Source organism: Rutidosis leptorrhynchoides, chromosome 7 (genome assembly GCF_046630445.1).
Source record: "Rutidosis leptorrhynchoides isolate AG116_Rl617_1_P2 chromosome 7, CSIRO_AGI_Rlap_v1, whole genome shotgun sequence".
NCBI classification, from domain to species: Eukaryota; Viridiplantae; Streptophyta; class Magnoliopsida; order Asterales; family Asteraceae; genus Rutidosis; species Rutidosis leptorrhynchoides.
In genome coordinates this window covers 160,420,652-160,434,685 of record NC_092339.1, presented here as the reverse complement: position 1 = coordinate 160,434,685, position 14,034 = coordinate 160,420,652, and the positions used below count along the sequence as shown (strand labels likewise).

Below are 14,034 nucleotides of genomic sequence, written 5' to 3'. Positions count from 1 at the left end.
CATCTTACATTATTTTTATCGTTGTTCTTACATCATTCTTATTCGTATTACACGTTTATATTTATTTTAAGGGTTCTCGTGTACCGTCTTAAATTTAACGATTAATTATTACAATGAATATCCTTTTATCAATCTTTATAATCATAACCATCTTTAATCTCATAATATTCTTATTATATCGTAATCTTAATATTATACCATAATACTTTCATCTTATAAATTTAATACTAATACTAATATCCTTATATCTTTACAAAGATCACATATTATTATTATTCTTATAAGTTAATATTAATCTTAACATCTTTAAAATTGTATTCATCTTTTATAATCCCAATCTTAATCACAATAATCTTAATAATAATAATATTAACAATCAATAATAATAATAAAAAACAAAAGCACACTGCTCAACGAAATTATACCTCAGGAATAATAGTATTAACTATCAAAACGACATTTAGATTGATGGGAACAACAATGAAAGTCTGGACATTTATTATCAGTACATTGACCTTTAAAATGCTCAAGGAAGAATAATGGCAAGACGACTCCGAAAGTGATCCATTTCCCGATATCTCCACTGATCTTTTACTAAACCAAAACACGATCAAAATCACACGATCAATAAAGATCAAAACACAAATCCAAAATATGAATATCAGGTATTTAGTTAATGCATACATTATTACCTTAACATTCCAAGAGCATGTTAGGAAAATCCAAAACCAACAAATAACTGAAAACGTACAAATAAACAAACTCATCAATTGAAATGTTTTTAGATCAAAATTAAAACACAATTTTAGAGGTGGATAATAAAACTACTTACATAGCTGTGAAAAAGGCGAATCATTGAAGAATGGTGGTGATGAGACCGTCGCTAACACCGATCAGGATGACGTGATCGTTGAATTGCTTAGTTGCAATTCCATATTTCATTTAAATCCGAGTTGAGTAATTTGGAAACTACCTCTGCAGCTGGATCATTTGCCATTTCCAGGTAACTATGAGCTCCTTTTAACAATTTTGCTATGATGAATCTCAAAAAATAGTTGCAATGAAACTCGGGAAGTTTTTATTCGAATGTATAGGACAATTGTAAGTTATATGATCATAGCTGATAGAGTAAGAATATAACTTGGGATTTTAACAAATCAATTAAGGTGCATATGTTATTAGTTTTTTAATTCAAAGAGGCAGACAAACAAAACCATCATCTAAAAAATAGGGAGTAATTTCGATCATATAAATACAAACTGCTATTATTTTACATTGAACTTTTTATAATGTTATTAGCTACATCAGGTAAACAATCATCATACCTAAAATCCTTTTGCCTTTTTCTACCTGCCATTACATTATGAATTACAAATGACCCACAAATACTATGTAGACAATAATGATAACCCATTGTACAATCAAATAATTATATATAAAAGGCTTTTATAAACAAATCTATAATCGTAAACTACAATTATTAGTATATTATTGAGCAAACGTGAAGTAGCAAAACGAAGGAAACCCAAACACAAAATGCCAATAATGAACACATTAGTTACCTTAAAACGGCAAGAGGTCTGTAGACAACAGAAACCTAAATTCACAAACAACAATTAAAGACCGAAAAATCATGCTTATCCAATTTCAAAGAACATTGGATAGAAACAGACAACTTCAAGATTTTGCAATGTATCAAGAATTGGATTTTAGAGCAAATTGGACTTACATGTTGAATCTCCTCTGTAATCCTGAAACTGGAAAGAACTTATAGCCGAGGATCCGATAAAATATATATTAATAATAATGTAAAAACCACTCATCGAGCTAAACAAATACTCAGGAAAAAACAACATTAATGGAAGAGTACCTTTTCACTTGAAGGGAAAATAACGAAGACCTAAGAAAACAGATTAAACAAACACATCAACAATAAACCACATCTAAAATTAGAAAAAACAGAAGCGCAGGTTGAAACGAAAGTAGAGAAAGATACAACAAACACAATAAACCTAGTATACAACCCTCAATATAATAACACGATAACTCACCAAATCGATAGAATTGGATTCAAAGAATTATTTTTTTCAGTCTTCAGATCCGATTTTCTTTCAAACAGCATACTACTCAAATTTCTACCTTCTAACGTCCTTCCAATTCCTTCATGTACAACAACAGCGCACAAATTTAAACAACAAATTTAATGAATGTTGACGAAACAATGAACTCTGCACCAAGCATAAAAAACACATAGTTGGAACATTGCAGTCTGCGTTAAATACAAAAGTTCTGTAAAAACAGTGAAATAAAGGAAGTAAACATACTAACATTGACGTTCCCAAAATGGAACAACCCTTCGATACATAACAAACGTTCATTTGCATAAAGTGTATAACAACTTAAGGTAAGTAACTACCTGGCAATAGGGAAAATCATATACAACAGATGTATACACATACATTTTAACAGTCGCAGTCAATGGCAAATGAAAGTAATAGAAAAAACATACAAAAACTAATACCACGACACTATAGTGATCAATAACCAAACAGACAACTTTTCTTTCGAAATTATAACTTCAAATGTCGGTAAAAAAAAAATATATGAGGACCAATGCAAAAATAGGCAAAATAGCAACAACGGACAACATTTAATATCAACAAAAGCTATTTGTATGCAATATACAGATAGAAAATACCTATTATAAATCATGGTGTTAATGTTGAAGCCAAGCCTACGGATGATAACATTGGCATCTTTACCCTTGAGTTTTGGTAGAGTTGTGGTCTTCCCTGAATTATCAAGTCCCCTGTTCATAGTGAAGCATTAGAACGGTAACAAACTTATCAATACAAATCATCACATATGTATCTTAACAGCAGGTTTGAGTCGCTCCAATTCTGTTTTGTTAAAGTCTAAAGTCATAATTGTTGCATTCAATATATGAGGTTAAGTCACATTAGTAGTCTCTTTATCATTTTTAAGTCACCAAATAAGTATATGCAAAACATAGCATAAAACATATGATAACTAAAAAGATTAGATGACAGATATCACACGAATAATATCCAGAGATAACAAAATTAACATTAACATCATCAGCAAAATTGATTACCGTTACTAAGAAAACACACGAAAAAGCGATTACTTCCAGATTAAACCTAAAAACAACAACAAAATCAGTTCATCAATTGATGTATCTAAAGTTATGTATCCTTGGTTAAAAAACCTCATTGAAACATTTTAACAAACAGTTTATGTGCAAAAAAAACACTTGTTTTTGTAGTCGAGACGTTTTAAACTTTCGCCACATGAAGTAGACAACATAAAACAGAAAGGCCAACACACACAGAGTGTCTACTGCCGATTAACGACATCAACGAAGAAACAGAAAAAATATTTAGAAAAGGAAATCTTAAAAACACAGATGCATACGATTAAGTTAACCATTTATATATTTAAAGATCTACAAACTGAATACACGAGGAGTAGATTGTGACTTACCGATAAATTCAATCTGTGAATCAAGGTTTATGGCAGAGCTGAACGGAGATTTTTGTTACGGTGTCTGACCGTAGATCAATCGTTCTAGCCGTCACCATTTCTGAATTGATTAATTTAGGGAGTTAAAATGAAATAATCCTAATTTTAAAATTCAATTGTTACCTTAAATTGAAGAAAACTGAGGGATTATTTATGTTTGAGTGAATGCCAGATCTGATTGGAGTGTGGATTTGATAGAGAAGAAGAAAGAGGGAAGGTAGAAGGTAGTTGAGGTGTGGGGAAGGTATGGCGTCTGGTTCCGTTTTCTATTGTATTTAACTTTTTTTTTATTTATTTAAATTTAAAAGCGTAAAAATGGGAGAAGTGGGGAACAGTGGTGGGAGAAGTGGGGAACAGCAGGGCTTTGTGAGAGGAGGGTGCCACCTGGACCAATTTGAATCTGAAAATCCCGCTTGTATTTAGTAGTAGGATAATATAAATAAGACATTGAGGTTTATTGTATTTTATACACATGTGAGCCTAAGATTTTCAAGTCTTTTCTTGCATAAAAGAATGAGGTAAAAGGTACATTGTTTATTCATATCTTTTTCGTTTTTTTAAACAGATGAACTTGGATACATTGATGAAACATGGAACTCGTACCATGGGTGTTTATTCCGGTAGATGTTTTCGTTGGACAAAAAATACATTTTACTAAGTGTTAATACTATTGACGTAAGTAAAATACTTCTACGCCCATGATTTTTTTATTTCCAATGTCATTCTTTTCAATTACAACATGTTCTTAATCGACATTAATTGTAGGTTCATCATTCTTCTCAAAATCAAATATAATTGTTCTTTGTCTCCTGCAACTAGTTTGAAACCAAAAGACTGCAAGCAAATGTTGTCGGCCCTATTCTTTGCAAGCTCAGAAAAATCCCCATAATGCTATTAGGAAACAAAACGGGTGCCCTATGCTTTATCCTCGCAATGGTAGCCTAGTGGTTGGGGGACATGCAGCATAAAGCGGTGGTCCTAGATTCAATCCCAACCCCATGATAATGCAACCATATGGTTGAAAAATGAGTGGGAACTGCATACCTCAACTATTTGGATCTTTGAAGGTTGCAAAAACTGTTACTCGGGATGTACTCCCTCAGATCTCAATCCTAGACAAGGACTTTTTATGGAGTACTCGGAAACGTGAGGGGTAGTCGGATGTTGACCATGTTTGACTTTGACCAATTTGACTAAGAGTTAACCGACCACTCCTCGAGTTTTGGCTGAGTTTTGGCCGAGTTTAACTAATTTTCCGAGTAATCCCAAGTTTTGGCTGAAGTTTGACTGATTTCCCGAATAATCCCGAGTTTTTGGCTAGTGAACAAGAGTTATTCGTAACTTAATGTTTGGAGTGAAAAATATTTTAAGGGAAACTTCAATATCAGCAGGTTATGAGGATACTAGATCCAGTTAACCTTTTGGAAGGGTACAAAGTATCCGAAATCATCAAAACTAATTTGGTTACAGATCAGATTAGGGTAGTAAAGGGCTTAAGTGTAAACTTTTATCTGTGTCAATAATACAACCGTTTGCAAACTCAACGAATCAAGGATAACTACAACTGTTTCATGATACGTATCATAACTACAACTGTTTCATGATACGTATCATATCCGTACAGTTCCAACATGTGTACAGATCAACAAAGGCAATAGCAACAGCAAAAATCACAATTGCCGATTAATGGACTAACCTTCAAAATACTCGGCTAAATCTATTACTAGCCCTACAAAATTTGATTGGTTTCAAATACATAAGACTCTCAGAAGTCGTTAAACAACATCAGCACTTAAGAGTTTAACAGACAACGATTTATGTTCATCACTTAGCAAAGAAAACCATCTTCGTATAGAATCAGTTGCAGTCGAGTAATTAGCAAAGCTATTCTTGCATACGTCTTGAAAACTGATAGGAATTGTACCCAGTAAAGCATTTACAGCAGCAAACTGGACAGGTAAGCCAATTTTATTGGAGGTCGTCTGCGATATGAATGAACTCAATTTGACTCTAATATTCTCAACTTCAGCGTCGTGGGGTCCATTACCGTTAATACCAAGCCTGTAACACACGAGAATCCAATTAGAAGCATGATGAACATAAAATATGGAAGCAAAAAAATGCATGATGATTGTAACTCATAATGAGTCATGATTAAAGGAAACTTGATGCATTTTAACTGATGCAATCTGTCACTTGTCTACATATTCAACTACAATAGCAAAGTATTAACAGCATTAGTTAGTTGAAGGTACTTGAGAAGAAAACAAAGTTCACTTACGATAACGGTTTTTGATTAAAATAGCATGTATACATCTCTTAGCACTAGGCACTGTTGTGAAACTCCCGATTAATGCTGATTACTCCTTTTTAGGAACCGTCCGATCTGATTTTCCAAAATCCGAGTATTTTTTTGTTTTTTAACAGCAAAATCCGAGTAATTAATTGGTCAACATCGGTCAATACGCCAAAATCGGATTTAGTTGGTCAAAGTAGGCATATAATCAGTCAAAATTGGTCAAAGTTAGTATCGGTCAACATTTTAATATGAATTTAAATTGGAATTTTAGAGAGTTCTTGAACAAATTAAGATTATGTTTATGTTTGTAGACAAATATGTTAACAATTACTATGTTTATGTTTATGGATTTCTTGTATATTAACGCATATAATTTTGAAATTTATTATTTAAATGTATAAAAGTTCCAAATTCCAATTACTCGCTCGAAACTCCTGACCGATTACTCCCCGAGTAGTGATTTTTGCAACCTTGGCACTAGGAATGACGTAACTATGGTAACCTGGATCTTTTGCTCTATAACAGGAAAACTAACCAAGGAAAAATAGCTTAGCCAAGTCTATAACTAAACCCTCGAGGTGACAATTTACCACGTTTAATCTCAAGCATACAATTGAACTTAATTGCAAACATAGTTGAACAGAAACGCGTTAAAAGTCACATAAAATTTACTTTGTAATGCATACAAGCTTCTAAATCCCCTTATTGATTGCATTAGTTATAACTAATGTGCTTGTAGACAACTTAACCTCCATTCCAGCCCAGAATAATTATAAAACCTCGCCAGTTGGTCAATGTCGTAAAACTAACTAAAATCTGCAACGGAACACCCGTTCCTACCTCAGGATTAAGTCACCACCGCCCGCGAGGAGACCAAAATTAAAATTATAAGATTAATAAAAAGGTTTCGAGTAAGAAGATATAAATCTAGTTGAAAAAGATCATATAACTGTAGCATTAAGGACCGTTGCACGGTTAAAACTGACCTTGCAATTTGGCCTAGAAGAAGAAAAACTGCAGTCGAAGAATCTTCAGTGACGTAAACTTCCAATAGTTTCAACAAATGACTGATGATGTTCTCGCAAACCCAGCCCCAGCTCTGCATGTCAAGAGTAAAGCACAACAAAATTAGTAAAGTCCACAGACTAAAAGGTAACGAATAAAGTATTTATAACAGAAAATTTAAAACTAAACAATGAAATCAGGAGATGATTATATAAAATTTATGTGAAGTGGAATTTATACCATCTTAGATGCCACCAACTCCAATAAGGACAGAACGTCACTTAAATCAGACAACGTATCATCAGACTCTGTAATCAATTTGCATGTAGTCATCGCATATTTGTCCATCTGGCAGTCACCAAATTTCTTCAAGAGAAACGATGCGAGTTCTTCCATGGAAACCGCACCGTCAGAAAACGGACACTTAGTACACGGACGGAAGCCAGACAAAAGATTATCGGTCTCAAAGTACGTAATGAGAGATTTTATGGAGGTCATTGTTAAGCTGTTTTCATCATCGGCTAACAACTTGTCTCCACATACATAAGCAAACACGTGTAAAATTGTCAAGTTTGAAGAACAAGAGGTAATGGAAACGGCATAAGATGCCTCACATATAGAATTAATGCGATCGTAAGCTGCACACACAGATGCCAAAAGAACTGCACCAAGTAACAACTGGTGCAATGGAGCTTCAGTTACATCATTGCAGAGCATCGTCACCTTTTTTTTAATAATAAAATTTTGTATTAAAGAGATAAGTTCATCCATGTCCACTATTTCTGTGAACACCGTCTTTGTCTCTACATCAGACATCACTGTAAATAAAATTAAAAATTTAATAAAAAAGCAAAGCAACTACAGAATAAACAATGAAAATTATAGAATCTACAGAAAACAATATGACAACACAAACCTTTCTTCAGTTGCCCAGAAAAGATATCTAAACTGTTCAAGAAGTTTCCATCGTCACCATGGTTAAATGCAATTAGAGCAATGTTCGAGAAGCTCTTCAAGAACAAAGAGAAAAACACACAAACCCTTTTCCTGATACAGTGAACATTGAATTATATTATAATCAATACTAAAGAAATAACAGAAACAAATAAACACACATTATAAAGTTTAATTATGTAAAACAGCGGGCTTCTTTCGCCTTTTTACAGTTTATAGCAACTACTATTTATCAATAACAGTGATTGCAAAACTCAATTTTGAGCAACGACAACCAAGCTAAGACCCCAAAAGATCTCCGTTAGATAGTAAGCTTTTTTAAAAAAAGATTGGATTGCTTATGTTAAACCATATCGGCAATAAAGTAAGAAACTGTCCACTTAATGACTAGTAAACATTTTTCCCCAATATAGAGATGGTTAATATGAATGTGAAATTTTTGAAGTACATTGCACTAGTACTTATAACAATCTGGTATGTTTCTACAAATAGTAAAACAGTGAGATTAGGTTGCTATTTAATGCAACGTATTCTAGTCTAAATTCTAGAATAACGACTTCGTAAATGTCAGAATATGAACTTGTTATAATGTACTTACTTGGGCGAGAGAATTTCAACTGCAGATACACCGGACACAACCTTTTTGAACACATAACCACTCTGAGATAACTCACAACACTGACTCGAAAGATTACTTGTTGCGTTCGATATCTCAGAAAGGCTTTCATTATCCCTGAACTCTTGAAATACAACAAGAGAATCACGATAAACAGATCCAGATTCAATTCCATATACGGTGGTAATACCCTTATGTCCTGAATCAGAGGGCCCCATCACCACAATAGAATCTTGGTCTGGGTTGATACAAGACCTTGTTACAAGTGCGCGGCTAGAATAATCTGATGGCTTGATTTCAATCTCGATGTTTGGAAGAGTAGGTGAAAGAGGCCTTTCAACTGCAATACGGTATTTTTCTTCCTCAACTTCACTATCCAAATTAAGTAACTTCATGCAGTCACCATTAAATATTTTTTCAAAAATCTCGACATCATTATTGCATGTACGAGTAGCTGCTACTCCATTTTCATCTCCAGCTACTAATCCCGGCTCTTCATTTTGATGAATAGGCGTTCCTTCTTGTAATGGTTCTTCACTGTTGCCTGATATACCATGAAGTGCAGAAACATTTTTGGTTAACTTTGAAACCCTTATATTACCTTCAGCAGATTCAATTGCATTTAGCCGTTTTCTTTTCCTTGTGTTTCCCTCTTTGTTCTTCACTCTAAGAGGACTATTGACATTATTATCAGCCTCCTTAGGCAACTCTTTCGAGTTAGAAAAATGAATATTTCCCTGTGGGCCCACCAACTGTCGATCAGAAAAAGATGACATGCTTGAAACAAGGGCAGAACAGTCTAATTTTTTTCTGTTAAGCAGAGGCTCCATTTTAGAGGCAGTACCTGAGGTGGACTCGGTACACGTTCCAGAAATAGGAAGTGACGGTGCAGGACTATCCAAACTTGGTTTGAAATATTCAGACGGTTTTGTAACCGCGCAAATAGGCGTTGCCGGTTGTTTTCCAAACTCGGGTTGTAAAAATTTCCTCACTGAAGTTTCATCTCCGTTCTGTAAACAAACAAAAAACATATGTTTTCAGCTGATAGTCAAGATTCATGATATTGCATCGACAAAATAGTTTTAGAAAAAAATAATAATAAAAAGATCTGTATTAAGGTGTACCTTTTCCAAGCAAGATTTACCTACGTTGCAGATGGCAAGACAATTACAGAGACCGACCCGATTCGAAAATCTAGCAAACTCCAGCTTTAGTTGACCAAGTTCTTCTTCAACTGCTTTTTTACAATTCTTTTCATGCTCAGCCACTTGATTTGCATGTTTTACTCTCGCTTTTTCAAGTTTCAATCTTTTCTTTAAAAGTTTCATTTCAGCAGATTTATCTGTGCTTGTATCTTTAGTAGTTTTCTTGGTATTCTTTAGCTGCTGTTCTAACTTATCAGCACGGGATTTTTCTGTCATGGCCTGCAATTTATACATATCTGCAGCCTTTTTTAAATCTATTTCTTTATCCCTCTCTAAATCCTCAATGCTTTTTTGCTTGATTTGTTCTTCCATTTCCTTCTTCAAATCGGCATATTTCTTCTGACACTCTTCTAGCTTCTGTTGAAGACAAACAGCACGTTGTTTCTCCTCCAACGCATGTTTTGTACTCATTTCCGCAATCGTTTGCTGTTCTTCAGCCTTCTTTTTCTCTTTTATTGTCTTTTTCTTTTCAGCTTCAAGCTTCTTCTTGTTCGCTTCTTTCAACTTTGAACCCTCTGAATCCAACTTTGATCTTGCCTCATCTACCTCACACTTTAACTTTTGTAACTGATGTTCAAATTGCTCGGCTTTTTCCCTTTCAACATTAACTCTACTTTGTTCCAATTTCAACATTTCTTTCACTTTATTCACATTCATTTTCTCAGTTTCAGCTATCTTTCTCTCGCAATCTGCTCGTTTTCTTTCCTTTTCAAGAAGCAATTTGAGCCGACCAATTTCAGATTCCAACTTCTGATACTCAGTCTTCAGTGAATACAAATCGTTATTACTTTTCTCAGAGGACACAATTTCATCCTGCTCGGTTTTTGCAGTTTTCAACACTTCATCAGCTCGGTTTTTCTCTGAATCTGCTCTAGCTCTCTCTTTTTGAAGATCTTTAAATAGCTTTTCCTTTTCTGTTTCCACATTATTCAAATATGCTTTAAGATTACTTAATTCTTGATCAACCCTGCTTTTTTCAGTAGCTGATACATTTATCTTTGTTTGTAGCTGCTCTCGTAAACAAATTACCTCTTTTTCTCTATCATTAACACGTCCTCTAAGATTTATAAGTTCTTCATCCACATGTTTCGGTAGTGAATTTCCTTTTTGACTGAATAATAAAATCTCAGACTTCAAAACAGATACCTCGTTCTCCAATGAAACTCGTGCAGCAGATTCTTTTTCTTTATCCTTCCTTTCATTATCAGCCTTCACCTTCTCCTCCTCATATGCTGAAAAACATGCAGAATATACAATTACTCACTTAATTACAAGACTACGACTGTGTTTGGTTCAGTATCAAATGAATTGGATTCTCAATTCCATTCCATAATGGTTTTTGGTTAAAATATGAATTGAATTGTAACTTACATAAATTCAAATTACTTGAAATCCCAATTCTATCAAAATAACTCCGTTAAACAAATGCACCTAAGTGTTTGCAGTGATCCTCTGTACATAAAATCAAACCGTCATTATTTTTTGTGATTAAACAGACTTTTTCATTACCATCTCAAAAAAGATCATATTATAGTATTGAGCCGAAAAGCTATTTGTTCAAGTTATTCTACCTTTAAATTGACAAACACGCTCATTTCTGCATTTCTACCTCAACATATTAATATTACAAATACACAAGTTATTTATTTATTGATTATTTTTTAAAAAACACACAAGTTATTTATACATGGGTTAAAACTACAAATAGGCTATATACTTTCACAAATGTCCCGATGTCACCCATATACCCATTTGCGTCTCACTTTCTCCTATAGACTTTCAAAAAGTGTACCAATGTCAACATTTCGTTACCGGTTACCTGCTGAACCGGTAAAGTTAATTATTTAACATTTTTTTTCATTATGGCTACAAATAGGTTATAACTTTCAGCTTTTGTTCCGATGTATCACCGACATGTCATGGCTACTTAGATGTCACGTCATCAATTGTTTTCGTTACAGATAAAAAAAAAGTACAGTGGCTTATATTGGTACACTTTTTGAAAGTATATAGCCCCGCAAATGGATATATGGGCGACAACGGTACATTTGAAAAAGTATATAGCCTATTTGTAGCTTTAACCCTTTATACATACATATACACAAGCAAAGAACATATTATTACCTTTTTTGAGTTTGATACGTTCATCCTGCATCTTATCACATTGTTGCTCAAGGAGCACAAGCGCCTTCTTAAGATTACCCCTGCCCTTTTCCACATTCTGAAGCTTCTTTTGCACCTTCACAAATCTATCTTCCCACTGATGACGTCACATTTTAATTATCAAAACATAAACAAATTAGGGAAATACAAAACCAGCAACTAAAATAAGCGCATCAATTAATATTGAATAAATAAATTCAATCAATCAATAATAAGGATATAAGTTAAATTAATTACCAGGCTACAACAAGGATTGGTTGTAGATTCATGTTTCAATTCCAATTGCTGATCCATCATGAATTCTGTTGATTCTAGGGCACGGTTCCATGAGTAGCTACCGCATCGATTGATGTTGATGTAAATCGATTTTCGGATCGGATTTGGGGATTTTGAATATCTGGTGGCGTTTGATTGTTCTAAACCCTTGCACGAGGTCAGTTGTATAAAACCCTTGGGCATACAGTAGCTTCGCTCATCAAACGGGTCGGGTAAGATATATTCTTGTGAAAGTATTCAATTAACCGCCATAAGGTTCTGATTATTCTAATTTTGACCACGTACTTTTTAGTTTTGGAAACGACGCATTACACAATGTTTTACAACAAAAAAAAAAATTAGAAATGTAAATAGTTCGAAAAGGTTAAGTAGAAGTTCAAATTATTTAAGAAAATAAATATCACTTTTATAATTACTCTAAAACATTCTTATTTCAATTTAATGCCTTGAATTGCAAAAAAATTGTAAGACCGCTCGTATCGGTACGCGGTTGAAACCGCCCTTGAAACCGCTCTCCAACGGCGCCGATATTAGCACGGACGCAGTTGGCCACCCTCCAAGCACCGTCCACTAATTTGCTGTGCAATGACTATGTCGATCACGGGGGCAACGGCTATTTTTATCCCCAAACGGCTATATATTTGAATATGTTTTATTTATTTATTTTTCTAATTCTATCTCTTTTATAAATTAAAAAGGTTCATTATCTCTCCTACTTAAAAAAATAAACCCCTTTATGACCATTAGATCATTACTAAATCTTAATCACAACCATTCATTTAGGGTATTAGCTAACAAAAAATTTAGATTAGCTAATCATCCAATATCCAATAATATGACTAAAATACCCTAATAATTAATTAAAATCTACATCAGTTACCACTTCAATAAACCTCCTGAATGTAACATCCAACATAATTGTTCTTTTCTTTTTTTACACAAAATATACATACATCGTAATATTAATGGAATTAACAATTAAAAATCAAATTATCTATCGTTCAAATAAATCGATTGTAAAACCCTCCAAACATTAGCAAGCGTACCCGATCATGATCAGATTAACAATCAAACGATTGTTCTATTACTCCAGAACCCATCAATTCGAACATGTTAAACCCTAAACCCCAAAATCATTTTTATTAAAATCTAATATGATCCTCATGCTATTACACATTTGCGTTTAAGGAATTTGCAGAGATTCTCACTATTATATGACGGAAAAAACGTTGCCTGATCATCTATTTGTCATCCTGCATATAGGTCATTCAGGTAAATGTGTTTTACAATTTTAATTCTATTGTAAAAGGTAGCATATGTGATCTTTGTTTTCTAATTTCATTAGAGATAGATGCAATTAAATTATATAATTTGACTTCTTTGCTATTATTTTGATCCGAGTTAGATGTACATAAAGAATCTAAAGCTGTATGATTTTTCAAAATCCTCATATTGATACTCTGCAATTGCAATTTTTGAGAATTTGAGAATTTCCGAGGTCAATTTTTGAATAGTATGATATGTTTGACTTGCTAAGTAATAGCACATTTCGTTAATGACAGGCTATATGGTGCATCAGCAACAAGAACGTCAACATCAAACACCGATTGTTAATACAAACGATGTTATTAATCTGTTAATCCCTATGTATCGAATGTGGTTTTTTAATACATCAATAAACTATTGTTAGTAGATTGATAAATATTATTTATGGTGTATTTGTATATAGCAATGGCACGGAGGCAATATGGGTGTGGTATTGAATCAGTCTAATCTGGTGAATCATCTTTCGTTCGAACATAAAAAACAAGCGTCGGTAAATGTTTGTATCGTTTGGTTTTTTGCTTATTGTTGTGGTGTATTACTTTAGTTTTTAATGTTTTGTTGGTGGAACATGATAAAAGTAGTCCAACGGATCCTTTGGTCAATCAGAGTGCTCAAGGTCTAAAGTGTTACAGAGTGGAACTTATGGT

General features: G+C 33.6%; 1 protein-coding gene and 1 long non-coding RNA gene across 10 annotated transcripts; both read right to left on the bottom strand.

The window, feature by feature from the left end:
• Positions 1-430: 430 nt before the first annotated feature.
• LOC139857911 (uncharacterized) lies at positions 431-3,837 on the bottom strand. 7 transcript variants are annotated; one of them, XR_011762728.1, is made up of 7 exons: positions 3,667-3,837; positions 3,116-3,161; positions 2,699-2,809; positions 2,052-2,228; positions 833-1,900; positions 693-739; positions 431-594 (listed from the first exon to the last, which is right to left on the bottom strand). It is a non-coding gene; the product is annotated as an uncharacterized lncRNA (long non-coding RNA). The 7 variants fall into 7 exon arrangements; XR_011762726.1 differs by lacking the exon at positions 3,667-3,837 and adding an exon at positions 3,505-3,578; XR_011762730.1 differs by lacking the exon at positions 3,667-3,837 and adding an exon at positions 3,505-3,578 and having other exon boundaries at positions 2,052-2,160.
• Positions 3,838-5,040: 1,203 nt separating this feature from the next.
• LOC139857449 (uncharacterized) lies at positions 5,041-12,220 on the bottom strand. Of its 3 annotated transcripts, XM_071846202.1 has the most exons (9): positions 12,023-12,220; positions 11,747-11,882; positions 9,542-10,854; positions 8,400-9,427; positions 7,764-7,894; positions 7,462-7,665; positions 7,088-7,380; positions 6,829-6,941; positions 5,041-5,604 (listed from the first exon to the last, which is right to left on the bottom strand). In XM_071846202.1, the coding sequence occupies exons 1-9, from the start codon at positions 12,080-12,082 to the stop codon at positions 5,319-5,321; spliced, it is 3,564 nt and encodes a 1,187-aa protein (XP_071702303.1). In that variant the 5' UTR covers positions 12,083-12,220; the 3' UTR covers positions 5,041-5,318. The 3 variants fall into 3 exon arrangements, with proteins under 3 accessions (XP_071702303.1, XP_071702301.1, XP_071702302.1); XM_071846200.1 differs by having other exon boundaries at positions 7,088-7,665; XM_071846201.1 differs by having other exon boundaries at positions 7,088-7,665; positions 9,566-10,854.
• Positions 12,221-14,034: the final 1,814 nt, after the last annotated feature.